The sequence below is a fragment of the Acinonyx jubatus genome, chromosome C2 (assembly GCF_027475565.1).
Source record: "Acinonyx jubatus isolate Ajub_Pintada_27869175 chromosome C2, VMU_Ajub_asm_v1.0, whole genome shotgun sequence".
NCBI classification, from domain to species: domain Eukaryota; kingdom Metazoa; phylum Chordata; class Mammalia; order Carnivora; family Felidae; genus Acinonyx; species Acinonyx jubatus.
The window spans coordinates 68177792-68204750 of record NC_069384.1 but is presented as its reverse complement, the minus strand read 5'-3'; the positions used below and the strand labels follow the sequence as shown (position 1 = coordinate 68204750).

The following is a 26959-nucleotide window of genomic DNA, read 5'->3' as shown; positions in this document are numbered from 1 at the left end:
ATGGGGCTTGATAAAGCCCAAGCCTGTTGCTAAAACTACGTTAAGATAAAAGCTCTTTTTATTAATTTGATACCCATTAAAACCATCACAGATTAATTAATTTTCAAAAGAAAGAAAACTGTGCCACAGTTCTGCAAGTAACTTATGTCCAAATGTTGACATCTTGGGACAGCCTGTCATGCTTAAAAATATTGTAAGAAATCTTTAGACAGTAAAACCTAAAAATAAAACCCCCAAAATTAAAAAGAAGAATAAGGGAAAAGCATTGTAGTTCAAGAGATTTATTGGTTTATTTATTTTTGAAAAGAATATAAAGTTAACAACTTAATACCAGATTCCAAGACCTAGGTATCCCCACTTTTGTAGTGGGGAGGGAAGGTAATTATAAAATGCAAGAAAGCACCCAAGGGAGAAAACTATAAAAATCACTGGAGGCTTAGCTGACTAGCCAGTGGTTTCTACAAGCTAGAGTTAGTGAAGCGCATGAACCCTTGATGTGAACAAGTGGTGCAGGGGGGCACAGGGAAGAGATCGCGTTTGATTAATTCATGGTGCCTGAGGAAGATTTGGAACCACTGACAACTTCCATATCTACCAGCCTCCCATTAAGCCACCTGGGGTGAACTGAAATTGTAGTGGATGAGTTGAAATTGTATTCATAACATTATCCCTGACTGTGTTCTTTTCTCAGTGCCTGGGGTGAGTCTGGAGCACATTCATAGCAGTATTTCCGCCCTGTTGCCCCATTCATATAGCTGCCTGCTCAGATCTCAGCTTTCTCTGGGTTGCAGCTAGAGCGGTTCTGGGCCAGATTTCCAGGACGACATCCGCGGTGTTCTTACCTCTTCTTCTGAACTATGCCAGCTCGCGTCCCGCTGACCTCCAGCCGTGCCATATCCCTCGGATCAGGCATCCCCCACCTTTTGTGGGTGATATGGTTGTTACGGAGAGGCCCACCTAGTGCTCTCAGTGGAGGGTGAGGAGAGAGTGACAAGCATCCTGGGATGGTGGCAGGACTTGCAGTTTCCTTGCCCACAAATGGAATGCAGGTAGAAGCTTGTCCAAAAGTTTATACAACACAAGCCCAGGGTCTGATACTGCGGGTGAGCATCTGGATTTAGGAGGGCCTGCTTGGTCAGGTGGGAGAAGTGAGTGACATGGGAGGAGAAACTGTGGTCTGTGCATTCCAGACAGGGGGACTCAAAAGGGAGGTCTTCCCGCTCAACAGATGTTTCCCCTCTTTCAAACCAAAGCCTTGGAAGGACCTCAAATGAAGGGAACTTTAGATGAAAATCAAGAAGATGAAAATCAATAAAAATAGATAAGGAAAAAATAATAAAAATATTTTTCACTTACAATTTTTTTTTGAAGCAACTAAACATGGACAGAATGTGATGGGGTTGATGAGAGTCTAAGCTAAAGACTATAGGGAGAGTGTGTTTTGCTACCTTTTCTTTAGGTTATGGTTGATAACCATGGAGGGTCTGAGATTTCACCTGTGTGCAAGCTAATGAGTTAGCTACGGTGTCATGGGACCTGTGGGTTAGGCATAAATAACTTTTTGATTCACAATGATAACAGTGGCCTGGGTACCAGCATTTTCTCACACTGGGTCTTTGAGCTTCAGTCCCAACAGGGTGATGCAGAGGGCCAGGTGGCACCTGTGCACATGGGAGAGAGAAATCTTGAGCTTAGGGAACTCAAATCTTGTATAATGGACAGTAAGTGTACGTGTGCTTTGCTCCAAAGGCGTACACGATCTCGCTTGTTTACGACATAGGTATCCTTGAAAAGATAGTCTGGAACAAGGTCACTCCATGCTTCTACTTGGAAGGTGTGCAGAACTGAGAAAGAACCATGGAGAATGGCTTCCACATGCTGCATCGATAGAGAGGGAAAGGAAGCTGGTGTTACCACCTCCTTGTTACTCACCAGGCAGTGAGCAGGAGACCTCGTTCTTTACCTCATCAGAGCTCAGAGGTGGTACTGTTGTTAGATCAGTAAGGAGCTGGTGAGTAATGGGACTGAGACATCCAGCTGCAGGATTTATGTAGGTATTACCTACTTCTTATATGTGAAGCATCGTGTTAAAAAATAGCTAGAGCTTAGTCAGATGTTTATTGGCTCACAGTTCTAAGGGCTGTCCATGCATTGTGTAATTCTCATAACTAAGATTATCAGGTGCTGCTGAGGAAACTGTGGGGGACACTGAGGCACAGTGAGTTGATGGGGCTAGGATTCAAACCTGCATGTTTAGCCACTCTACTCCTCTGTTCTTTCTTCAGCCCTCAGGGTCACACAGGGAAGGTCATGGTGAAACTAGCATATGCACTGAGGATGTGGAAGGGTTTGGAAACCATGCCGCGTAGGAATAGTGGAAGGGCCAAGGGTGTCTCGTCTACAGAAGGATAAAGGATAAATGGTGACTGTCTTCAAATATTTGTAGGCATGTCTTGTAGCAGAGTACAGTTTACTCTTCATGACCCCGGGGGGCAGAATGGGGTCCAGTTAGGAGGCATATCATCCCTCAGCCTGCAATGGAATAGGCTGCTTGTGAGTGTGGGAACTTCTCGAAGGATTTTCTGGGAGATTGCCTTTTGGGATGCCATGGGTGGGATCTGTCAATGGCCCCTCAGTAAGCACCTCTGTTTCTATTCTCTACAGGAGCTAGGTGATGGAGGAGGAGGTTTCTAGTGAGATATTCTAGACCTTTCCTAAGAGAGCAGGCCCAGCTGAACACAGTGGCCCAAACTCCCTCCCCTGCCATGCCTTTCTGTCCCCTTTCTAAGAATTCTCTACTGTCAGGCATGCATGGATGTTCCTGAATGGATGAGGGAGTTCCTGCATGGATGAGGCTGTGTCCTAAATGGGGACTCCAGCCCACCGTAAGGGGCTGGAGAAGTCCATCTCAGCTGTAGGCCTGCTCTGTCTCATGAAGGGACCCACCAGGATCTTGGCTCAGTCCTGCCTCTAACTCTGATGGGTTTGGTTCCATCCCTGTCTGAGCCTATAATCACCAGCCTCCTGGCTTGACCAGGCTCTAGCAAGTAGCCTCACACACACCAGACCCACTGTTGCCCAGTTTGGGACAGAACAGGATTCCTATACTGGGTGGGAGGTTGAATTATGACATCTCTGTGGTCTCTTAACTGTATCTGTGGTTCTGTGATTCACCCTTCCTTTCTTTGTCAACAGCCCATGCTTTAAAAAGCAAGTGGGAACAAGTGGTTGGATCCAGTACTCCTCTGTAAGGACCTAGCTGTGACCCAGTGGTCACTCTCTGGTCTTGGGCAGCTCCGGTCCTGAGCAGAGCAGGTCTGGTTCAAGTGCAGGTCCAGGGAGGCACTTGGGGAGATGGTAAGGAATGGATGGTGGCAACTGCTTTAATGGCATCTGTTGCACTCAGCCAGAAATGTCTTCTTTTGGAAGCTAAAGACTCCCTCAATATGGTCTCAATTAGCCTGTGCATATCTTTAAAATAATTACATTTTCATCAAAGGGTTTTTGAGAGTGATGTTTAGCCCAGTGTAAAGGGCATGATCAGGATTTGATCCTGAAATAATGTCTCTGCTATCCCAGATGTCAGGAGTAACTAAAAATATACTCATAACTCAGAGGAATTCTTGGTTTATTGGACCCATCTCCTCTTCCTCTTAACCTCCCTCCAGAAAGTGAGAGGGTGATGAAGTGAGCCAAAATTCTTTAATTATCCAGTCTGCTGACATTATTTTATCTGCATCACTGATATTAAATTTGTACAGCATTCCATTTCAGTCACAGAGCTAGGAGCAGCCTCTGCAAATGCGGGCCTTTGTCCTTCTGCTGGTTGTGGCCAATGTTCTGCTTTCCAGTCCACCCCACCCTCCCTCAGACTTCTTAAATTCCAGAGCTTTCTGTGGCACCGGAAATTATCTGTCTGTGGAATGTCCATACTTCAGGAAAGTCCCTGAACTGTGTATCCCAATTCTGCTTCCCCCAACTCATCTTGGCCATTTGTGGTTAGGTTTTGGCATGCGCCTATCATTGGAGAAAGCTGGGTTTGGCGGGAGCATTTCATCGTGTTTCTATTATTGACATCAACGCAATTTCATCGCTTCCTATCATTGACATCCATGGAGAAGGAAGGGAAAGTGTGGCTAGTTTTTTTTTTTTTTCTTCTTCTTCTTCCTTCATGTACAAATTTAATTTTCCCTGTTATATCCTTAACTTTTCTGGCCAGTCAGATGCATCTTTGGTTTCAGTTTGGTTCTCTAGGCTGTGACCTTTCCATCTGACTTCATGGTAACACACTCAGCTGGTTTACTTAGCACCTGGTTGATGCTACTCTTACTGCTACAACCAGGTCATATTTATTGAGGGCTGCTGGATGCCAAGCACTCGCTGAGGGCTCCAGTCCTCACAGCCTCTTGAGGCAAGTACTATTACCGTCCTCTCCATTGTACAAGTGAGGACACAGAGATTCGAGAATTGGCTGAAGATCCTGCAGCAGGGCTAGGGTTGGAAGCCAGGCAGCTGGCTGACTTCACCGCGCCTCCCTCCCACCCCGCCCCACTAACTGCCTCCCGGCCCTCCGCTGTGCACGAAACCAGTGTCCCCACTAACCCTCCAGGAAGTGTTCCTGTCTTTCTAAAACCCTGTCCTCAGCAAATGTTTAATGAGAACTGAGTGTGCAGGCCATTCTGCCATGGAGATGCAAAGATCTACAGACGTGATTCCCACCCTCCCCCCACAACCTCTCAGACACTGTGGCCAGACAGAGCCTGAGCTCTGCTAAGGGGCCATATTTTCTGTCAGCTTATCCCTGGTGCCACCATCAGCAGAAATGCCTGGTAGCACTTACCTGGGCCCACACTGCTTGTGGTGAGCCCTCACAGACATTTCCCTGACCAGAGCCAGCATTGTGGCTGGACCAGACCTTGTGGTCCTTATTACAAGATAAGACAACAAGCATCAGGGAACTTGGAAAAGACAGGGGTTATTACTTATGTATGAGTCCTAGAGGGTACATGGCATGCCTGGGGCCACACAGCAAGGTCATGGGGAGAGAGCGAGGGCTGTCTTGGGGTTCTGCTTTTCTGGGGCCAAAGGTGGGGGCCTAGGGTCTCCCAGGATCACTCTTTATTGGTAAATTTAAAACCTAAGAGTGGGAATTAAAGTGTGGGAAGGGAAAGGTCAAAGGACCAGTGGTTTAAGTCAACCACAGCTCTCTAAAAAGCGAACTTGGAGGGTGGGGCGACTTGGCTCTTCATCTAGCATGTAGCTGGCAGTGTGCTTGTTTGAGACGGATGTCTTTGAAGTGGATGCTTCAGTAACCAAAAGCTTAACGTCAGGACCTTACATTACAGTCAGAAAAGCTGTCGGGTGCTTTTGCCAACGGTGCCTTTGTGGCATTCACTGCTGTTTCCAGGGTCGTTTAAGTATCTGACTTCTGCTCAGGTCATGATCTCTTGGTCTGTGAGTTTGAGCCCCACATCAGGCTCTGCACTAGCAGCTTAGAGCCTGGAGCCTGCTTCAGATTTTGTGTCTCCCTCTCTCTCTGCCCCTCCCCCACTGATGCTCTGTGTCTGTCTCTCTCTCTCAAAAATAAGTAAACATTTAAAAAAGTGATGAACAAACTACCAATTAAACAAAGCTGTGGACATTTTTACAAATGAATGAGAGAATATTTTAATTACCAAAAAGGTAATTAGATTGAAGGATGGCCTGTTAAACTATGTACATTGAGTGTATGCAAAACCATGCGCCATCCTTGTTTTCATATTTTCTCACAGATTCGTGGGAACTTGGTCCTGGATAGGTGCCTGTGACCCCATGTTATAGATCCTGCTAGATCTAGGCCTCAGAGCGGTGGGACTTTGAGATTAGAGTAGGACTCAGCTGCATGGAAAAGACTGCCCATACCATTCCAGAACTACCTGTACTGGCAACATTGTATAGGAGAGGGCGGAAGGCCTTTAGGTTTTGCTTGATAACAACAGTGGTCTTGAACTTCATGACTCCTTCCAGTTGGATCCTTTCCTGTCTTGCTCAACACTTGCCTCACTTCCCAAGCCTTGCCTAACTTGGTTGGATATCTAAGTGCACATCCCTCCAAACTGTGCAGGAATCCCTAGACCTGGCCCTTGCTTAAGGCCTGGCACTAGATCAAGGAGCTCAAGCTCAAACTGGAGCTGAAGAAGGAGAGAAAAATATTTAGGGGGCCATGAGCCAGCCCAGGTAGTAGGCTGACATGAATCAAGAGGACCCAGATGCAAAAGCCATAAAAATTTCATGCACTTTGACTCAGTAATTGAAATTCTTAAAATATATCTTGGGGAAATAATCTAGACTGAAGGAAAAGTTATATGCATGAAACTGTGACTTGTGAGGTCATCTGTTTTTAGTGAAATTGAAAGCAACCTAAATGGTAAATAACAGGGGCACGATTGAGTAAATTATGGTTCATCCACTTGGCAGAATATTGCAAAGTCATTAAAAATGAGACTTATAAAGAGTGTTCCATAACCAGGAAAAAGTTTGTGGCTTAGCCTGAAGAAAAGTATGAAAATGAAGGCATTGATACTATATAAATAAAATTAAAAAAAATTTTTTTAAGGTTTATTCATTTCTCAGAGACAGACAGAGTGTGAGTGGGGGAGGGGCAGAGAGAGAGAGAGAGAGAGAGAGAGAGAGAGAGAGAGAGAGAGAGAGAGAATCTGAAACAGGCTTCAGGCTCCCAGCTGTCAGCACAGATCCTGATGCGGGGCTTGAACTCATGGGCCACGAGATCATGACCTGAGCCAAAGTCGGATGCTTAACCGACTGAGCCACCCAGGTGCCCCTATATAAATATAATTTTGATTTGAAAGGTACATATATAGAAAAAAACCCAGGAGAAATGTACATGAAAAATGATAGTATTTGTGTCAGGAAAAAAGTCATCTGTAACCCTTTCCACAACTAGACTTTAGCAGATACTGTTTAAGAACAATGACAAAAGAGTCTGGAAGAGGGGGACTGGAGTGAGTTCAAAGTTCATGCAGGGAGTCAGCAATCAAGACACTGTCTAGAAGAGGGGGAAGGACACATATGAGAACATGTCCAAATATAACCCAGTGTGTGAAATAACATAACCGTTTCCTGAACTGAAGGCAGGTGAAGCATGAATAGGGTGAACGTGGCCAAGGAAGAAGTCTGTGAAGTCACGTCTCACATGTAGACTAGGAAGACTGTGGAAGGATGGGAGTGGCCACACATTCATCCTGGTTCCCCTAGACAGTCCCGGCAAAAGGATTAATAGGATCCCTTTTCATTGTCAAAAGAGTCCTGGTTTGGATAATCTGTCACATGGTCACCTTAGATGTTGAAAAGGAAGGAGAAGGCCACTCTAGGTTGATGATAATTGTTCTGCTGGTCACCTCAAGCACTTAAGAGTGAATGGATTAAGATTCCCTGATGCTGAAGTGGGCCCAGCCTGATGGAGAGGTGGCCCAGGTGTAACATTTGAATACTGCCCCACTTCCTGTTTAGTTGAAGGCTAATCAGGGTGGTTATTCCCAAGCTTCCCCACCTGTAGCTGGAATTTGTATTTTGCTCTGGCCAGGAACTCCTCTCTCCTTGATTCCTTCTTCACCCATCCCACAGATCTGGTGCATGACTATTAAAATTTTCAGTGAGCAGAAGCAGTACAAGTAGATAATTTGCCAGCCGAGCCTTCCCCTGTTTGTGTACCTGGGAGCATTTCTCCTCAGAGAAGTTCTTGACTTTTAATAGAAAAGCTCATGTATGGCTAGTGCAGAAATAAGTTCAAATGGCAGAAGATGATAACTTTAAGCAGATCGGGGCTTGGCCTGGGGTGGGCTCTGTTTACCTCTTGGTGTCTACCCTCTGTTCTGTTGCCCCTGTCAAGGCAGGCTTATGGGGAAGCCCATTGCTGTGCAGAGCACCAAGCTCACCAGCTGCGATTCAGCCTGGAAGCCAAGCCTAGGTTTGGGTTGCAGGAAAAATGGGGTTGGGTTGTGGAGGAGGCCTCCTCCCCTGTGCCCACAGGAGAACTAGTGTGACCCTGAGTGCCCCAAGATGCCTGCCTGTGACAGAAGAGGCAAAGGACCTTCTTTAGGCAGCATCTCTTACAGACAGTCTCAGCCCAGAGGTTGAGGAGGAGGCCAGAGGAGCCAGACAGATGCCCTCACTTTGTACATGAACAAACAGATAAATGCTTTGGGGATTGCCTAAGTGAAGAAATAGCTGGGCCTTTTGTGAATCTTTTGTCCTGCTGTTTGGTTGAGGAATACAAGTGGTGAGTGTGGGGTTAGTGAGTGTGTTGAACCTCTCATCTTATTTATGCTTGTGGTGGTCATTGTAGGTGCTCAGAAACACACAGCGGTGTGTATGTGGACAGGCTGTGTGCATTTTAACCCTTAAGTGGGGGTTCTTCTCTGTTGGGAGCACAAACTTGATGAACCTGGCTTGGTTGGCCCAGATGATCAACATGTGGCCCTGATAACATAAATGTTCTAAGTAGTCAAGAGGGAGCTGATTGTGTCAGCGTGTCTTTGTCCAGCCATGGAACAGGCTTTGTAAGACAAACATCCGGGGCCTAAGAAGTTGGGATCTGGAAGAAGATTCTTATAGATGTGAACCACAGGAATGAATGAACTTCTGGAATTTCCTTGCTGAGAGGGGTGTGCATGCTTGTGGCTGTGGCTTTTGGCTACTGTATATACATTCTGCTTCCTGGTGCACAAGACTTACCTAATTACTAGCAGACTAGCTCATCACTTCAGAACCAGAAGTGACTGGCTACTGTCACACAAGCTCCCTTAACACGCTCATCCAGGTCCCTGAGGAATAGTTAAGCGTAGCTTGTCTGAGCTGCTGTCCGCAGACCAAAGTATGTGAAGGGCCCCACAGGTGTTTGGCTCACAAGAGGCAGACAAGGTGTGCACATCATATTATAAATTATGTTCATCTGTATATACAGATAATACACATCCAGGAGAAATGTTAGAGGTCTTCTAACCCCAGAGAGGTTAGGACACTTTTCCAGGAGCCACTGTTAGCAGGTCCTGTCCCTGAAATTTGGTGGCTCTAGCCTTATGCCAGCCCTTCTCTCCGGATTTTGGTTTTCTTAACTATAAACTGAGAAGGTGACCAAATGTCCCCCTGTGTCTGGGACTGTGTGCAATCTAGTGGCAGAACCAGGACAAGACACCAGGACCTTGGACTCCAGCTACCTCCCAGGTCCTTCCCATGGCATCTTTAAACACTGTGTGACACTGTTACCAAGGGTCTGAACCTTGGTGCCAGAGACCTGGGTTCAAAGCCAACTGATAAGAAGTAGCTGTTATTGTTAGTTCTGCGACCTTGGATGTATTGCTCAACTCCTGAGTCTTCTCTTCAAAATGAAAATAATATCCATCTTACAGAGTTGCTTTGAAAATGGAAGTTAACTAGGTAAAACCCTCACTATGGTAGCTGGCCCCCAGGATGCATTCAATTAAATAGGTTATTTTTGTTTGTAACAGTAGATAGTGTGCATCACTTCATTTGTCCGGACCTGAGGTTTCCTTTCTGTGAAACAGTAGTGTTGGACTGGACCCGTGCTTCTCTGACTTTGCCGTCCCCAAGGGAAGTGGAGAAAGAGCATGTGCTCAGCGACAGGGGCTTGGGGCATAGTCTGAAGAAGCTTATGGAAAGCATCACATTTCTCTGAAGTCCTAGATTTATTTGTAAATCTACTTATCATTGTCATTTTATACAATAAGGTGAATGCATTATTGCTTTTATTGTTTTAATATAAAAATGTTTCCCCCACATCTTTGAGTATAGTTGATGTTCTGGGATGAGATGGCCTCGAGTATCCCCAGAGGGCACAGAGCTATACGCCCGTGGGGATGGAGGTGGGATTGTATCATTTCCAAGATCCCTCCCAGCTCCGGCATCCCATGTTCCTGGGGTAAGTGGTACCTAGGAATCCTGAAGGAACCTCAGATGGGCAGGCTCCCCTATGCCCCTGCCCCTAGTGGGACAGGGCAGTGTGAGGTAGGGGTGGAAGCAGCAGAAGGGAGGGAGAAGATGCAGTCTCTGGAAGTGAAAGACAAAGAAGGCTGGAGGAGCAGGGCTGTGTCTGAGCCTGACTTTTGGCCCGTGGGCTGATAAACCTGGCCGGTTTGGGTTGGCAGCCCTCCACCACCCCAGGTAAGTTGCAGGAAACACTAAGCCATTGTTTCTCATCTCCAGCTGGAAGCTGTCCAGGGCATGGGCCCTCATATCATGGAAGGGTGGGTGAGGGCAAGGGGTGAACTGCATGTGGAAACATAGGGCTTGCCACACTGCCAAAGCATCCTCCTGGCAGTGCTGATGTAGCATCCAAAGGCAAGGTCTGGGGTTGTGCCCAGCCAATGGGAGGAGAGTGGAGGCGAGCCTGGAAAAGAGCAGCAGGCTTTGGGGGAGAACACAGATTTCTGGCCTGTGAATGGGAAGAGAGAGCATCTGGGCAGGGGTGTGGAAGACAGATGTGCATGGACTCTCTCAGGCATGAGGGATTGAAATGAAGTCACCTATTTGTTTAGGACAAGTATAGGGGCTTTCCCTGGGCAAGGGATTGACTGCATTAGTCAAATTTGTACCCATCAGATAGCATTCCAATGAATCTAAGAGAATATCACAAAAGTTGTTACACTGGAAATGTCCTGTTTGGCATGGTATTTATTATAATAATAAGATTTAACATATCTAGATGAATTCTTCCTGAGCACGTTACCAAATAGAGCTAGGATTTGGCGTTAAGAAGGATTGGATTCCACTTCTGCTTTGTTATGACCTCAGGCAAGTCACTCTGTCTTAGAGCCTCAGATTTCCCATCAATAAATGGGGTTATAATATATTTCAGTATATTGTGACGTTCTGGATTGGGAAATCATTTTGTAAGTTATCAATAGCATAATGTTAATTTGTGTAAGTTTATTTATTTTTGAGAGTGAGAGAGTACATGCATGCTTGAGCAGGGGAGGGGCAGAGAGAGAGAGAAAGAGAGAGAGAGAGAGAGAGAGAGAGAGAGAAAATCCCAAGCAGGCTCCTGGCTGTCAGCGTGGAGCCCAGCATGGGGCTTGATCTCATGAACCATGAGACCTGACCTGAGCCGAAATCAGGAGTCGGATGTTTAACCAACTGAGCCACACAGGCGCCCCTAATGTTAATTTCAAATAAAAACCCTTTTGGCAGCATTAACAAACAGCATTGCTATCTTCTAGGCCCTCCACAACCTTGTCTTAATGAGTTTAAAGATTGTGACTCTCTAAACTTCTCTTGATTGAAATCATCCTTTGTAACTCAAAAACATCCCTTTTTCAGATAAGTTTCCTTGCTCTTAGACATGCATTATCATCTCCCCACTTCTAGTTTAGCTCTGTACTGCAGGGCTCACCTGCCCAGATAGCCCTGGACTGTTCTCTGTGCCATACAAACCTCAGAGATCCCTGTACCTGTCTTTGAAGATACATTGGTTCACTCTGGGACCCAGTTACTTCATCTGTAAAATAAGGGGAAAAGGTGGTTGGACTAGATGATTTAGGTCCTCTTCCAGCCCTCGTATTCTGTGATCCAGCCATATTCCAGAGTGCTTACAGTAAGCCAGAATTTGGGAAGATGAGAGCAATGCATATTGCCTAGCCAATGACAACTGGTAAAAATAAATCAATATTCAAATGTGCATTAGTAATCTACTCTTTGCAAGAGGGCAATATTTGCAGCAATATTTAAAATAAATTAGAACATCTAAATGAAATGTGATCTCTTATTCTTCATAATAATTGTTTCATCAATTGATAAATAATTATCAATTATTTGATAATTATGAAATATTTATATTTGAGGGAGGGATTGCTGTGTGTAAGGCATTGTTAGAAGTACTTTGCATATTATAGTTACAAAGTATTGGGTATTCCAAGTATATACTCCGTGTTAGATACTTGAAGTCACTTCTAATCTCTTTAGAGCCCTACAAAACAGGTTTACAGACAGAGAAATTGAGGTTTAGAGAGAGTAAGTAAATTGCCCAAGGTCATTTAGCTACTAAGTGGCAGAGGCAGGTTCAAGTCCGGGCATTTTTGTCTGACTACAGGTCCTGTGATGACCTGTGATGACCTGTGACCCCTCACTGGAGCCATTGGCTGGCTGTCACTACCTAGCTTGCTCTTAAACTGCCCATCTGTTGTTACCCGTGTCTTAGGACTGGTGGTTATGGCAGCTGTGTTTTTGATTCAGTGTGGGAATTGGTCCCTTCTGTCTAGCTGAGGCAGTCGGCCTAAAAACTGTGTGGGGAAAACCCCACTGGAATTAGCACACTCCCTCCTCTGGCATGTTGGAGACACCCAGCCTTGGCTCCCTCCTCAATCTGCTTCCCTCGCACCTGCCCTCTGGTCTCCATGCTAGTCAAGGGTGTCAGGAACACTAGAAATCCCTAACAGTTTGCCAGGCCTTTGGCTTCAGCCAGAGGAGACACGATGTGTTGGTGGGAGTAATTGGAAAACAGCTGTACACTCGAATTTAGCGTTGGGGCCCATGGGAGCTGACGCATCACGTTGGCTCATGCCTCATTTTCCTATGCTGTGTCACAAGGGAGAGAATTTGCAAGAGAAGTGTCCCCAGGCCTCTAAGTAAGGAAAGCTTGCATGAAGCACGCACATGCTAGAACCAGATGCACTGCCCTGGGCCCCAGGAGGTCCAGCAGCGGCTGTGGACAGCTTGTGGCTAGAGATGAGCTTCAAACCCTGCCCTGGTTCTTATCAGCATGCCACATCTCCGCAGCCCCTCCTGCTGGTGGGGCTTCCTGCTGCTGCCCTTGTCCTTGGAAGACACTGTTCTAGCCCAATGCCTGAGGCTCTCGCACCAAAAGGCGGGGCTCCCACAAAGTGGCCCTCCTCATTCTGTCTCCTCAGATCGGTCTGTCCTCAAATCAGCCTGACGTTAGTCCAACCACAGAGCTATTTTCCCAGGAGAAACAGGCCTGGGGATGCTGGCAGCTCCCCTAAACCGTGAGGAGAGAGCAGGGACTGCGTTCAGCAGCCAGGCCTGGGCAGGCTATGCTCACCCTCATGTATATCTGTGTTCTTAGAATCTACAGGCCCTCCCAGCACAGCGTCCTCTAGGCCTGTCCCTTCAGATCTCTGTCACACCGCAGCTCCCTGCAGAAAGCAGAGAGGTAACGCGTGCTTTAGGCTGACTCAGAAAGAAGGGGTGGGGCATGCCAGTCTGGAGCTCGATCAGCTGTTCAGAGCCCCCTCTAGGGCAAGGAGTGGTTAGCAACATCATGAGGCTTACTTCCTTCCTGGGCCTTCTTTTTCAGAGCTTTTCTGGACTTCTCTGAAGATCAGGAGAGGAGGCAGGGGGCACACTCATGGCGCAGAGTGGTGACCTCTCCTTTACTCCCTCCCCCTATCCTTTCTAGATCTTCCTTCATCCCTCTGACACTAAGTTACTAAATGTTGGCTGAACTGGGGCAGGAGAGTGAGAGAAGAATAAAGCAATAGAAAGAAAAGTAATATGTTTCATTTACTTTATAAGTGAATGAAAATACTCTCCCCCATTGATTTTGCTGTTAATATATGCCACTCTAAGGGACTAAATGAGGTAAGTCGTCTTAAACACTCCAGTAGTACTCTTGACACATAGTAAGTGCTCACTAAATAGTAGCTATTATTGGTTCTCTCTTTTTCTCCTCTCCTCCCCACCTGGGGTTTCCTCCCAGCTTTTTCAACCCCAGTTTCTTTCTGGACAGACCTCATAAAACCAGAGGCTCAACTTGGGAGCTGGCCAGAGGCCAGCAGAGCTGGAATAACCATAGAGTGCCCATTCTTAGCACTGGCCCAGTCTCTGTCCTCATGGCAGTGCTGATGTCTCATAGGTGTGCCTTGATGACTGGTGTGCCTGCCTGATTCAGCTGTCCAGCCTGTGAGGCCCTGTGTGGTGGGCTGGGAACAGAAGCTTCTTTCTTCCTCTCCTGGTGTCCTGCATCATGTTCCTGCTCCGGGCTTGGCTCCCTCTGCAGTACCTTTTCCCACCTGTCCAGGTGCCCCGTGGAGGGCTGGCAGCAGTCCAGAAGACACAGGTGCACTAGGGCAGGAAGTGTCCAGAGAGGCCCATCAGGCCACACAGAGAGAGGACCACAGGGAGAGAAGGGAAGTGACTTTCTTAAGATGCTGGTTAAGGTGCAGCCACAGTGAGAACCAGAGTTGCTGACTGCCTCTTTGGTGCCGTTTTACCCTCCAGTGATGCCTCCTGGTTTCTCCTGTGGCCCCTTCCATGGCCGAGGCTGCTTCTATCCTCCGAGCTTCTGAAAGAAATCTTAAAACAACAATGATGTTAACCACAGCAGCTGCCATGGATTGAGCACTTCTTCTCTGCCAGAGACGGGGCTCTGGCTGCTTTTCAAACACACTGCCGATCCCCACGGCAGCCCTGCAGAAAATGGGGTCTTAGTAGGAGCCCTGTTTTACAGATAAGTAAACTAAGACTTTCAGAGGTTTTCGCTTGCCTCGAGGCCACACAGTTTAGCGGTGGTGAATGCAACATCTGACTGTAGAGTGCTCTGTTTTCCTCTGTGGGGCGTCCTAGGGACAGAAGCCTGTGCCTCTTCCCTGAGGTGATTCTCTGGGCTCCCGTGGTCTTAGGGTGATAGGGCTGCCTCTACATGAGCATCACAACTCTCATCTCTTTAGGAAACTGGGCACAATTGGTATGGCTTAACAGAATGGAGGGAGGAGGCATGGTGTTTGAGAAGGGGGTGGTTGGATCAACACACTTGTGACCCCAGACTTACTTTTGTAGCAATAATACCTGATAATGGAATGAACACACATTGGGATTGTTGCTAGATTGTGACAGAAATGTGTCTTTTGCTAATTTAGTTATGATCAGGGTCTCTGGTTCTGGCTTTGATATATTTTTTGTTTTGCATGTGACTTCTATTGCAAAAAGTTTCTCTCAGCCTGTTCTCATTAAATCCCAAATTAAGCAAGAATCCCAACAGGAAGAGAACAGCTCCAGGAGACCAGGCCTCACTCGTTCACACTGTGTATGTGGTTGGGTGTGTTTATTTGATTTGATCTGTGTGTGTGCGTGTGTGTGTGTGCGTGTGTGTGTGTGTGTCCCCTTTTAAGAAAATTTAAAAATAACTTTCTGCCAAAGATGTGGGCACTCAGAGTAGTGTTGCTGAGCCGACATCCTCCTCCCGCCCGTGGTCTGCTGCTCTGCTGATGTGGCCAGGCTGACGTGGGCAGCTCATCTGCCTGTGGACACCCAGCCCTCCTTTAATGTGCTTTTCAAGAGGAAAGACCCAGGAAGCCCAAGGGAGGGGACAGACTGCCTGATGGCTCAGGGAAGAACTCCACTATGGGGGACACAGTGGGCTGGCTTTGAGTAATCTCACTTGGGAAGCTGAGGACCTGGATCCAAGTCGCCTGGAAGTGCCGGCAGGAAACCCCAGCAGGAAACTCAGAAGGTCTATCCAAGGCAGGACATCATCATGCCTGTTTCACACACTGGAAGACTGAGAAGCAGAGTAGGAAAGATACACGAGTTACATGCCTGGTTTAAAGCCAGATTAGCACCCATGTGTCTGGAACCAAGTACCTGTGGGCTCCAGAGGGTAGATTTTTTTTTATTGTTGTGATCTGTTCATCCATTTCTTTTCCTACATCCTCTCTCTAATGTTCTCGAGATTCCATGCAATAAAGTTAAGTGCTGTCATAGCTTGGAGGAGATTTTTTAAATTCTTTTTTAGCTCGAATTTCTATTCATTCATATATTCCACAGGTATTTATTGAGAATGTATCATGTGCTCATTAATATTGTAGGCACTGGGGACATGGTAGTTAGTGAATCACAGGGGGCCTGTGACCCGGTGGAGTTTGTGTTCTAGTGGGGGAGACAGATGTTTGTCCTATACATGCACAACTACGTGACTGTCAACTATGGTCTGTGGGACAAAGAGGACATAAGGGATTTGATGCATGCTGCTAATGCTAACATGGGGCCCGGCCTAATCATGGGGCCAGAGATCTGTGTCCAGTGTTTCCAATCAGCCCTTTTGCACTTGGGCAGTTGTTTTGATTTTGCTTTCGAGCCTCAGTACTGGAATTTAACAGTTGTTCTTTTAAGTTTCCTCTCAAGCTCTGGTCCATTTTGCTGACTTTTCAGGGCTGTATTTAACAGCCAGCATGTCAGCTGTTCCCACTTGCTTAGTGTAACCCACAGGATTGATGGACACGCCTCCCATGTTTTTGTCCATACCATTGTCCTTGGTTCTGTCCAGTTCAAAACGAGTTTCCATTCTTGTTGCCACCACCAGAGACCTCCATCTAAGACTTAGAACCAGATTCACTCTGTTCCTCAGTGGTGAACAGCATTGTGTTTTGGATTTATTTCTTCCTTTATTAGCCATAAAGTATTAAGATATTTGCCATGTCTTCCAGAGGTCTGGGGTTTATTTATATTCAGTCTTGGCCAAGGACTTAATTGACTTAAGGGTGTTCTCTTCATCAGTATCTGTCTCTACTTCAAATCTCTCTGGGGCACATTTGTTCAACCATTGTCTTTGGAAGAAAAGGTAGAATCAAATTAGATATTGTTTCACCATCTTCCCACCCATTCTTCAAAGCCACACTCTACTATTCCTGTAAAACCACTTTTCCCTTTCCAGTTGTGCATTTTTAGGAGGGTAGACATGAGAGCACATGGTGATGGGCAGAACAAGGGGCTGGGTTAAAGCAACAGTTCTCAAAGTGTGCCCGCGGGGGATCTTTGGGATCCCCAAGACTCCTTCAGGGGCCCAGAGGTCCAAGTCATCTTTGTAATAAGATGGCATTTGCCTTTTTCACCCTCTTTCTCTCTCAAGTGGAGTTTTCCAGCAGCTTCAAATACTGTGATATCATAGAAGGCTGGATGTGGAAGCAGGTATGAAAATCTAGTGCTGTCTTCTGTTGGCCAGACATTAAAGAAATTTGCAAAAATGAACAATTCTTCTTACTAAACTTTTATTTTGGAAAATAATTTATTTTTATTAAAAAATTTTTTTTAATGTTTATTTATTTTTGAAGGAGAGAGAGACAGAGCATGAGCAGGGGAGGGGCAGAGAGAGAGGGAGACACAGAATCTGAAGTAGGCTCCAGGCTCTGAACTGTCAGCACAGAGCCTGATGTGGGGTTCGAACTCACCAACCATGAGATCATGACCTGAGCTGAAGTCGGATGCCCAACTGACTGAACCACCCAGGCGCCCCAATATATTATTTCTTTTAAAAGTGTTATTTATGTTAACATATAAGGGGCTTCTTTTGATGTTTTGAATGAATTAGTATTTATTAGTTTTGATTTTGAATGCTGTAAACACTGTCAACAATAACTCATAAACAAAAGCTCTTTGGGAACCTCACTAAGTTTTAGGAGCATAAAGGGGCTCTGAGACCAAAGAGTTTGAGAACTGCTGAGCTAGAGGGTAAGGGGTCACCTAAGTGTTACAGGAATCCCAGTTACTCAAGGATCGGACAGGGCTCAATGGAAAAGCTTAAAGTCATGTCATTGCTGATTGAGACATCTGCAGTTTGTCCCATGGCGTGAGTTGCATAGGATGAGAGATCCCTTTGGAACTATGGAAATCCTCTCCCCTGGAGGAGAAGGACTGGGCGCGGCATCACCTTGCTACCATGTATTAGAGGCATGCACCAAGGACCAGTCCTGCAGCTCCACAGGGGTCAGGATGCACCCTGCTAGGTCCTGTGCACGACTTGAACCCTTGGAGTCTGGCTCACATCTCAGCCCAGATTCCTTAAGATAATTGCAGCACGGGGTTCCCCATCCATCTGTTCCCTGGGCTTGCCTCTCACTACAGGGACCGTATGCAGGGCTTCTCTAGCTTAAGGAGTAAAGAACTGGTCTCAGGAGGCACATGTCCCATGAGTCCTGTGTGCTAATCCCATGCCAGATGTGCCAAGGGGTGAATGACAGTCCAGGCAGGTTGTGGATCTGGACAGTCCAGGCAGGTTGTGGATCGCCCCTCTGAGGGCTCAGCTCTCTGCTTGACAGCCTCCCCCCTTCCCTCCACCCTGAGATTGGAATCGGCAGCTCTGAATGAGTAAAAACCTGTGAGCTTCCTCTCCTGGACTCCCTGGGACTCCACTGAGAGCCTCTACAGCTGGCGGCCAGGGGTTTCAAAGGCCACCCCAGCTGGGTGGATTAGAACAACAGATCTCCCTGACTGAGCGGAGTTGGCTGCCCCGGCGGAAGGCAAGTTGCAACATCTGCGAGCAGAGTCAGGCACACGCCCCTTAGCTTTTCAGTCTAGCCCTGGGCTCCACAGCGTCCCTGGCTCTCCGTCACCGTCTTCCTTCTCAGACGGACCTTGGACAGGAATCTCTGCAGTCCACTGGTAAAGCGTGGCTGCCCATGCGGCCCGACGCATGGGATTGCTGCCCGGGGAAGAGGCCACGGTAAGGCATGTCAGTTCTCTGGTGTATGGCCCTGCCCCACCGCTTGCTTCTGTGGGTCACAGCAAGTCCACCTGGCACAGCCTGCAGCCAAGGAGAAGCTCACTCCGGTATTAGAAGCGATTAGGGAATTGGTCAGGATTTGAGTGCGCAGCAGAGAGAAGATTAAGGTTTGGGGGGGGGGGAGGAAAGCTGTCGTTGCCTGGGGCCCTTGCACCTGGGTGGTTTGCTGCCTCCACTGCGTGCCAGGACTGGAGCGCGGGTTCACAGCCGGCTGCCAGGCTTCCAGTGCACAGCCTGCTGGGAGCCTGGCCCTATAGGGAAGGTATGGTATTTCCAGGATGCCTTGCTGCTAGCTCAGGTGCCTAGAGACCACAGTCATTTAAAATGTATGTACTTTGGGTAGAGAAGAGGACAGCTGGTTTCTCTAAACTTGTTCTGCTGTATCACTTGGTCCCTAATTTGTAAACTTTTCTTCAGAGTCTTTTTGCCTCAGAGTTCACTCTCTTTGGGCCATAGTTGAAAATGTTCTTTTCTGGGTTCAAGAGACAATTTAGAGTGCTTTTGATCAAATTAAAGTCAAGTTAACTTAGTGCTGCTTTGGATGATTAATTATGTTACTTGTAAAAACCTTATTTGGAGGTGAGCTTTGGCCCGAGCATTGGGGGGGCGGGGGGCTGTTCTAGCTCTCTTTGACCCCCCTCCTCCATTTTTTTCTCTTCTTAATTCTCTGTTCTTTGATCTGCATTTAACTGGTATTGAACGAATCTCTGAGCTGGGGTGTGTTTCCAGCAATTGAGCACTGCGTGCCAGTAGAGAAATTATTGCAGAGTTAGCCAGCTCCTCTGGTATTCTCAACTGGAACATGGTCATCAGGCTGCAAGAGAGATTAGGAGGGAATAAGAATGGTATGGTTTGATTTATTATTATGATTATGATTATGATTATTATTATCATTTTAAAGGTTTTTTTTTAAGTAATCTCTATACCCAACGGGGGGCTTGAACTCACAACCCCGAGATCAAGAGTCTCATGCTCCACTGACTGAGCCTGCCAGGCACCCTTGATTTATGATTATTTTTTGATAGAACATTCCAAATATGTCAGTAACCATTACTTCTCAATGTAGACAGATTCTGTTTATGCTGCTGATGGCAGTGGGTGGGGTGATGGGCTGAGCGAAGCTGTTTGGTGTGTCTGGCCAGCCTGGGACTGGACTCTGGTCCTGCTCGCCTAATAGTTAAGTAACCACCCCACCCCCTACCACCACCTTATGGGGGACTGGATGTCTCCTGGCTATATTGACTTGCCTGTTCCTTTTCTAACCATGAAGCCAGACCTCCCCTACATATAGATGACTTTTATCCTCTGTGCTCTTGGAGCCAAGCACTTTCCCAGTGATGATAGCATCCAGGGCCTTCAGGAGATTTAGAGGGATCTCAGAAGATCTTGGTTCAGGACAGTTTGTAGAGAGGGTCCTGAGCCTGATGTCACCACTCTTCATTTCCAGCTGCCCAGAAAGCATAAGGGGGACAGTCTTGTGTCTTCCAAAGCCAGACCTAAGAGCAGAAGGGGAGGCACATTCCCTGTCCCCTGTCCTCTGTGTGGTTCCTAAGCTTCTGCTACTACATCTCCCTTTACTGGGGACAGTAGGAAACATCTCGTCTGGGTCATGGGGCCCTCTAGGAGGCCTGCAGGGTATGACTGAGGTCAGACTTGGGTTTGGTTTCTACCTCTTAGCTCTATGACCTTGGACAAGCTTTATTGGCTTTCTGAGCTTGCCTCCTCCTTTGTGAAAGGAGCATAGTCAGAACTGCCTTGTAAGACCATGGGGACTGCCTGTTCTGTAGCAGTGTTGGAAGACGTGACGCTGCTGAGGGAGGCTGCGGTGGTCCTGGAACCCTCCTTCCCTGCCTCCTCACAGAGTGCTGCCGTCTACTTCCTACTACTGGTCACAGTAATCCTGCTCAGATACTTTTGCCCTGAAGGTCACTGGGCTGGCCTGGGCTCCTTGCTGTTCTCAGTGGAGAGGGTTGGTGTCCTGCAGGGTCGGGAGAGTGGTTTCCCTTTGGGACCTGGATGATGGCAATGTTGATCAGCTACCACTGATTGAACCCCTTTCATGCTGTTCTGTGTGTTTTATATGTGCTCTCACTCAAATCCCATCCTCCCTGTGACACTCTGAGGCTGATGTTATCACAGCCATTTTACAGAAAAGGAAACTGAGGCCGAGAGACTTGAAGTACCTTACAGTTCACAGCTGGAAAGTAACAGTGCCCCTGGATTTGTGGCAGGGTCTGATCCTCATGAAACCTATGCCCTCCCCTACCACCTCCCCATGCTGGCAACAGAGTGTATCTGTCCCCTCCTCAGTGGTATCAGAGGAGGGCACAGCGAGCAGTGTCCCCTCTAGGGGATGGTCCTAGGTAGCTGTGCAGGACTTAAGAACCCCATTCCTTCCCTACCACCGTGTTACCACACTTGCCACGCACATGTCATTGTTCATTGCTGTATCCCAAGTACCTCACTTGGCACATGGTTGGTGTTCAAGAGATATATTTTACTTGACTGAATGAATATATCCTGACTTTTGCCATTAAAATATCACAACTACTTTGAAATTGTTGTGTGAACATATACAAACACGATGATATAAATATGGCAAAATGTTCTTTGTTGAATCTACATGATGGGTATTTGAGGTGCTCGTTTTCTCATTCTTTCAACTTTTGTGTATGTTTGAAATTTTCCATAGTAAAACTTATTTTGAGTTTAAAATTCCTATATTATTCAATTCCTATCGTTATCTTCCTTGTAAATATACACTCGCATAACCCCCTGATATTCCACTGTGTTTAACCAGTTCCCACTGTTGAATATTTAACTGGGTCTTTCTTTCTATTTCTACTCCACAGGATAATTTTTCTATTTCTTCTGCTATAAATAATGTGCTTAGCCTTCTTAGATATAAATTTTGTGCTGCATCTCTGATTCTTGCCTAATAATACATTTTCTAAATGGAGGCTTTCTGGGAGGAGAGATAGACTTTTTTTTTTTTTTCTCCAGAATCTCTCTGCCAAATTGCTTTCTGGAGAGATCACACCAATTTACATTCCCCCCAGGAGGGTGTGAGTGAAACACCTTACCACAGTCTTCCCGGCACTTCATGTTATCTTGTTTTTTAAATGCCTGTTTGGTCAATTTTTGAAAAAGAAGATAGGTTGTTCTTAATTTGTGCTCTTGCATTCTTACTGAGACCAGGCAGTATCCATTTGTTCAGTGGTCATTCGGTGTCTTCAGTGAGCCACCCACATCATAGCCTCTGCCCGTTTATCTGCTGGGCTGTTTTCTTCTCAGATGTAAAGTATTCCAGTCCTTTGTTTTTGTTGCAAACACTTGTTCCCAGACTACCATCCATCTTCTAATGTTGTTGATGGTATATTTTTTGTTTGTTTGTTTTTAATTTAAATTCAAGTCAGTTAACGTACAGTATAGTCTTCCCTTCAGGAGTAGAACCCAGTGATTCATCTCTTATGTATGACACCCAGTGCTCATCCTGAAAAGTGCCCTCCTTAATGCCCGTCACCCATTTAACCCATCCTCCCACCAACTTCCCCTCCAGCAACCCTCAGTTTATTCTCTGTACTTAAGAATCTCTTATGGTTTGCCTCCCTCTCTTTTTTTAATCTTATTTTTCCTTCCCTTCCCCTATGTTCATCTGTTGAGGTTCTCAAATTCCACATATGAGTGAAATCATATATCTGTCTTTCTCTGTTTCGCTTAGCATACTATGCTATAGTTCCATCCATGTTGTTGCAAACAGCAAGATTTCATCGTTTTTCATTGCTGAGTAATATTCCATTGTATATATAAACCACACCTTTATCCATTTATCAGTTGCTGGACATTTGTTTGACATGCAGAAAAATCTTAATTTTATATGTGATATGCTAACGCTGTCTACTTTTTCACTTGTTACCCCAACCTCAGACCCTTTTTCCACCAGCCAACTGACTGCTTACAGGAGGCAAGAGAGCCAGTGGTTAAGGGTAGGAGCCCTGGCACCAGACTCCTGGTGGTTCAAATGCCAGTTCTGGCCCCTACTAAACGCCATGACCTTGGGCAAATTTCTTAATCTCATTGTGCCTCAGTTTCTAATCTATGAAATGGGGATGATAAGATTATCTGCCTCATAGTGTTGTGAGGAGCAAATGAGTTGTTATTTAAAAGTGCTTAGCATAGTTCCTGATAGATAGTGCTACATAAGTTTTGCTTCTACTGTTATCTACTGCCGTGAGCCTGTGAATCTTACCATTTGGAAAGGATTTTGTTTGCAAAATTAATACATTTTCAGCAAAAGAGAAAGCTAGGTTTGTCAAGCAGGGGATGTGCCCTGTCACAAACAAACCTAAGTCTTTGTTACTTTAACTTGAGCTTCAGAAGACACATGCCTACTTACTTTATTGTTGTTAAATGTTGTTAAACTTACACCAACTAATTACATGCCCCAGATACCACTGTTCCATGGCAAGTAAGACGTGGTCCCCAACCTTGAGTTGTTCCAGCCTGGTGAGGCTCCCACCTGGACTTGGAACCTTGAGCAGGGATACTTAAGACGTTATTCCACCTGGTGCCCGTGGGTATCAGTGACTTTGACTGGGGTCTGACCGCCCAGCTTCTTCTCAGCTGCTGCTTGTTCTCCCAGCCTTGTCCTCCAGTCTTTCCTGTGCATTTGGGGAACTCCTCCTCCCCCATCTTTCCCACAAATCCCTTCTCTACTTATGAGAACCCCTGAGTCTCTTTCTGTTGCTTCCCACCAAGATCTGAGATTCACACCTGTTACCAATTCCACTAAGGAAGTCCCTTTGTTCCTGCTAACATGCCAGTCCCCATCTACATCCTGTCCTGTCCCACCTGGGCCCTGTGCCAGGAGCCGGGAGCCTGAGGTATTCTTGCCAGTGATGCCATCATTTTGCTTTGTCTCTTTGGGCTAGTGACTTACCCTCTCTGGGCTCAGTTATAAACAGAAGAATTTGCCTGAATAATCTTAGAATGTTCCCTTCCCTAATGTTCTGTGACCTTCGAGGCTTTCCACAATCTAGTCCCTAGATGTGGGATGTCCTCCCTAGATGTGCTTCCTTCTCTCCATTCATCTGTTCACTTTCACCTCACTTCACCTCGGCCGGGATTCTTGCTGTTTTAACCCCAACTCTTTCCTTTCTGGGAATATGGATCCTGTTTTTCTTTAGCCTGTGAACTCTCATAGATCACGCAAAAGCAGCTTTTACTTTCTGCCATGAGTGCCTGATGTACTTGTTAATCCTGAAGGGCCAATGACTATTAACTACTGATTTTAGATGTCAGTTGTAGAAATGCTGAGATCAGCTGGTCTCTCCATTCTTATCCTACCTGCCCCTTTCCTAGAAGTTCTCCATTGGGTTCTGAGGAGGCCAGCATGTGGTCCTGGTGCTGGTGTCTGGGCCAGGCTGGGACTTACCCTGGCAGCCTTGCGTGTGGAGCACACAGAGCTTCTCATTCCCAGAGAGGAGCTCTAACAGACCCTGACGTAACGGGGTGCCTGTTCCCCACAGAACCCACGACACAGGGGCCCCACCAGCACACTGGGAATGCTCGCCACGCATAGGGATGAGGGCCTATACTTTGTCTCATCTGACCTGGTCTTCCTTCCTGTTTGCAGACCATGGGGGATGTGAAGCTGGCTGCCTCAACACAGGTTTCCAAAACCTCCATCAGTGTGGATCACTCGAGAGTCGGTTCCATGCCCCTGACCGAGGCCCCTGCTTTCATTGTGCCCCCTCGGAACCTCTGCATCAGAGAAGGAGCCACCGCCAAGTTTGAAGGGAGGGTAAGAAGCATGGCTGGAGGGGAGGCTGGAGAAGAGATGGGCAAGGTCATCACTGCTTCTCGAGCCCTTTCCTCAGCAGACTGGATCTGGCGGAAGGCCTGGTTTTCTTTGGACCCACACATAAAGTGAATGTATTTCAGTTTGACCGACTTCTTTTGTTTATGATTGACTTTGGTCTGTGTCAGACAGCTCAAGGGTGGGAAGTGGCACTGAGATGTTTTGCTGTTAATGTAGGTCATTACATTATGTGCTGCCTAATTATAGAAGATGACATGGGCTGGTGGCAGGAACCATACAGCTTGGGTTTAAATATGTGTCCTCAAATCTGGACAGCTGAGAACCGACTGTAGCTTTTCTTTCACTTTCTTCTTCAAAGGAGTATTTCATTAACTAGCCCTCTCATGTGTCGTCTTGGCACATCCAGAATAGTGGGGTGGAAGATAAGACCCCTTATCAGTTTGGTCCCCTTGTGCTAATTAATATTGGTCTCTTACTCTTACTGGGCCTCCATTTCTTCTGCAAATGGGCGTGATAATTCCTTGCCCACCTTGTACTAGAAAGGAGAAGAAGAAGATGAGGACATTGAAGAGTAGCTGTGAGAGTCCTGAGGTTATTATGCCTGAGTGAAGGGACCTGTGGTGAGCTGCTGGCTCAGGCCTCCAGGACGTCAAATTATCCACCTGACATGGAGATGCATGTGCAAGTCAGGAATGTTTGCAAGTAATATTTGTCCTGGGATTAAACGTGGGGAATCTACCCCAGGAAACACTTTAGAGGCTAGAAGGCTTTGATTGAGCAAAAGACAGCTGAGGTGATGAGAAATTCATAGGTTGCGTTATAAATCTACAATTTAAGAGCAGGCTCCTATGTGCTTGTGGGAAGGATGGGGTCAAGTGCATCACCGTCCCAGATGACACCGGACCTTGCCTTTGTTTAAGCACTAGGTCTGGCTTTGTGCAGGATGGCCCTCACCATCTGGAGAGTGTGCAGGGTGCCCTGGGATGGACGCTTTGCATGGGCCCTGTGGTTAAGACTGTTTGCCAGTGAATCTGACCTTCCCCCTGAAGAAGATCATGGGGGAATGTTGGTGATGCTGCTGAGGGTTCGGTTTCTTCTTTCTGGGCCCCTGCTGGAATGAGAGATCTTTTCTGTTGCCCTGACTGCGGGCCCTGCATCCCCACAGCTGGCAGGAAAGAAACAACAGAAGAATCCCTGGGGATTTAGAAATGGCTTAAAGCCATGAAAAGGAGTGACATACTGATACACGCTGCAATGTGGATGCACATTGAGAAGATTATGCTAAGTGAGACAAGCCAGGCACAAAAAAAGATCACATGGTGAATGTCCTCGTGGGTATGAGATGTCCAGAATAGGCAAACCTATCATAGATCTGTGGTCGTTGGGGGTCAGGGGGGAGTGGGGAGGGACTGCTAATAGGTAGAGGGTTTCTGTTGGAGATGATGGAGGTGTTCTGGAATTAGATCATGATGGTGGCTGTTCCACTTTGTGAATGTGTTCTAAAACACTGACTTTATACTTAAAAAACAAAATATAAAAAATGAACTTGAAAAATAGCTTAGCAAACTGATCTCACCTCCAATACCTACACTCCTGCCCAACTGCCTCTGAGAGATGAACTCCTCCTCAAATTCAGGCAGACATGGAGAGGAAGAGAGGACTTAGCTTCCTTTATACGTGGTGGTGCTTCTGCTTCCTTTGCTGCCTTTGGAAGCCATGAAGGAACCAGGCCCTTGAGTTACTTGATTTGGAACCTTTGTGGAATGAGTGCTGACCCAGGAATCGGCACACTGAGTTCTTTGTTGCTTGGTCATCCTTCGGTTGGCTTTATACATTCTGTGGACCTGGTGGCTTTCCAGGTGGCTTTCATACATTCTGTGGACCAGATAGGTTTCCCTATCTGAGAAGAAACAACTAGCCTACAGGAGTGTGAAGAAAATGAGTTGAGGAAGAAAATGGTAAAACCACTTCATACAGTTAACAAGTGTAGGAATACAGTAGTATTTTTTTAAATGAGGTGAAATTCATGCATCATAAATTTAACTATCATAAAGTAAACAATTCAGTGGATTTAATGCATTCACATTGTAGACTGCAGTATTCTTGTATAGCATTCTCTATTTGAAATTTTTATTTTGCTAATGTTGATGAAACTTGACTTTCTTTTTATTAAAATTTTTTTTTTATGTTTATTTTTGAGAGAGAGAAAGAGAGTGCGTGTGAGCAGGGGAGGGGCGGAGAGAGAGGGAGACACAGAATCGGAAGCAGGCTCCAGGCTGTCAGCAGAAAGCCTGATGCAGGGCTTGAACCCACAAACTGTGAGATCATAACCTGAGCCGGAGCCAAACATTTAACTGACTGAGCCACCCAGGCACCCCGAAAGTTGACTTTCTATATTACATGTGGACTATATGTCAAAATGAATGTTTTCCTTAAAAGTCAGCCTGCACAGCTACTTTACCCCTTCCAACCTGCCTGGAATTAACACAGAACACCTTGCAGGCATGTGATGGATAGTGGACACAGAAGGAAGACAATTCCAGAGAGATCTTAGATGGAGTGTCTGGCTCCATCTGAGAGCTTGCATATGGAAAGGCAGAGGGAGAGGCTGT

The 26959-nt window shown here is 46.5% G+C and overlaps 1 protein-coding gene across 6 annotated transcripts in view; it reads left to right on the top strand.

The window, feature by feature from the left end:
- MYLK (myosin light chain kinase) overlaps positions 1 to 26959 on the top strand; it is a 276342-nt gene that overhangs the window by 72965 nt on the left and 176418 nt on the right. For 3 of the 6 annotated variants that reach the window (XM_053220953.1, XM_027061017.2, XM_027061016.2), the window contains exons 1-2: positions 18280 to 18466; positions 24162 to 24329. In XM_053220953.1, the coding sequence (XP_053076928.1) occupies positions 18437 to 18466; positions 24162 to 24329 (198 nt within the window). In that variant the 5' untranslated portion in view covers positions 18280 to 18436. Of the gene's footprint in view, positions 1 to 18279; positions 18467 to 24161; positions 24330 to 26959 lie in introns of those variants that run through there. The other 3 variants (XM_053220952.1, XM_027061019.2, XM_053220954.1) reach the window with 2 other exon arrangements.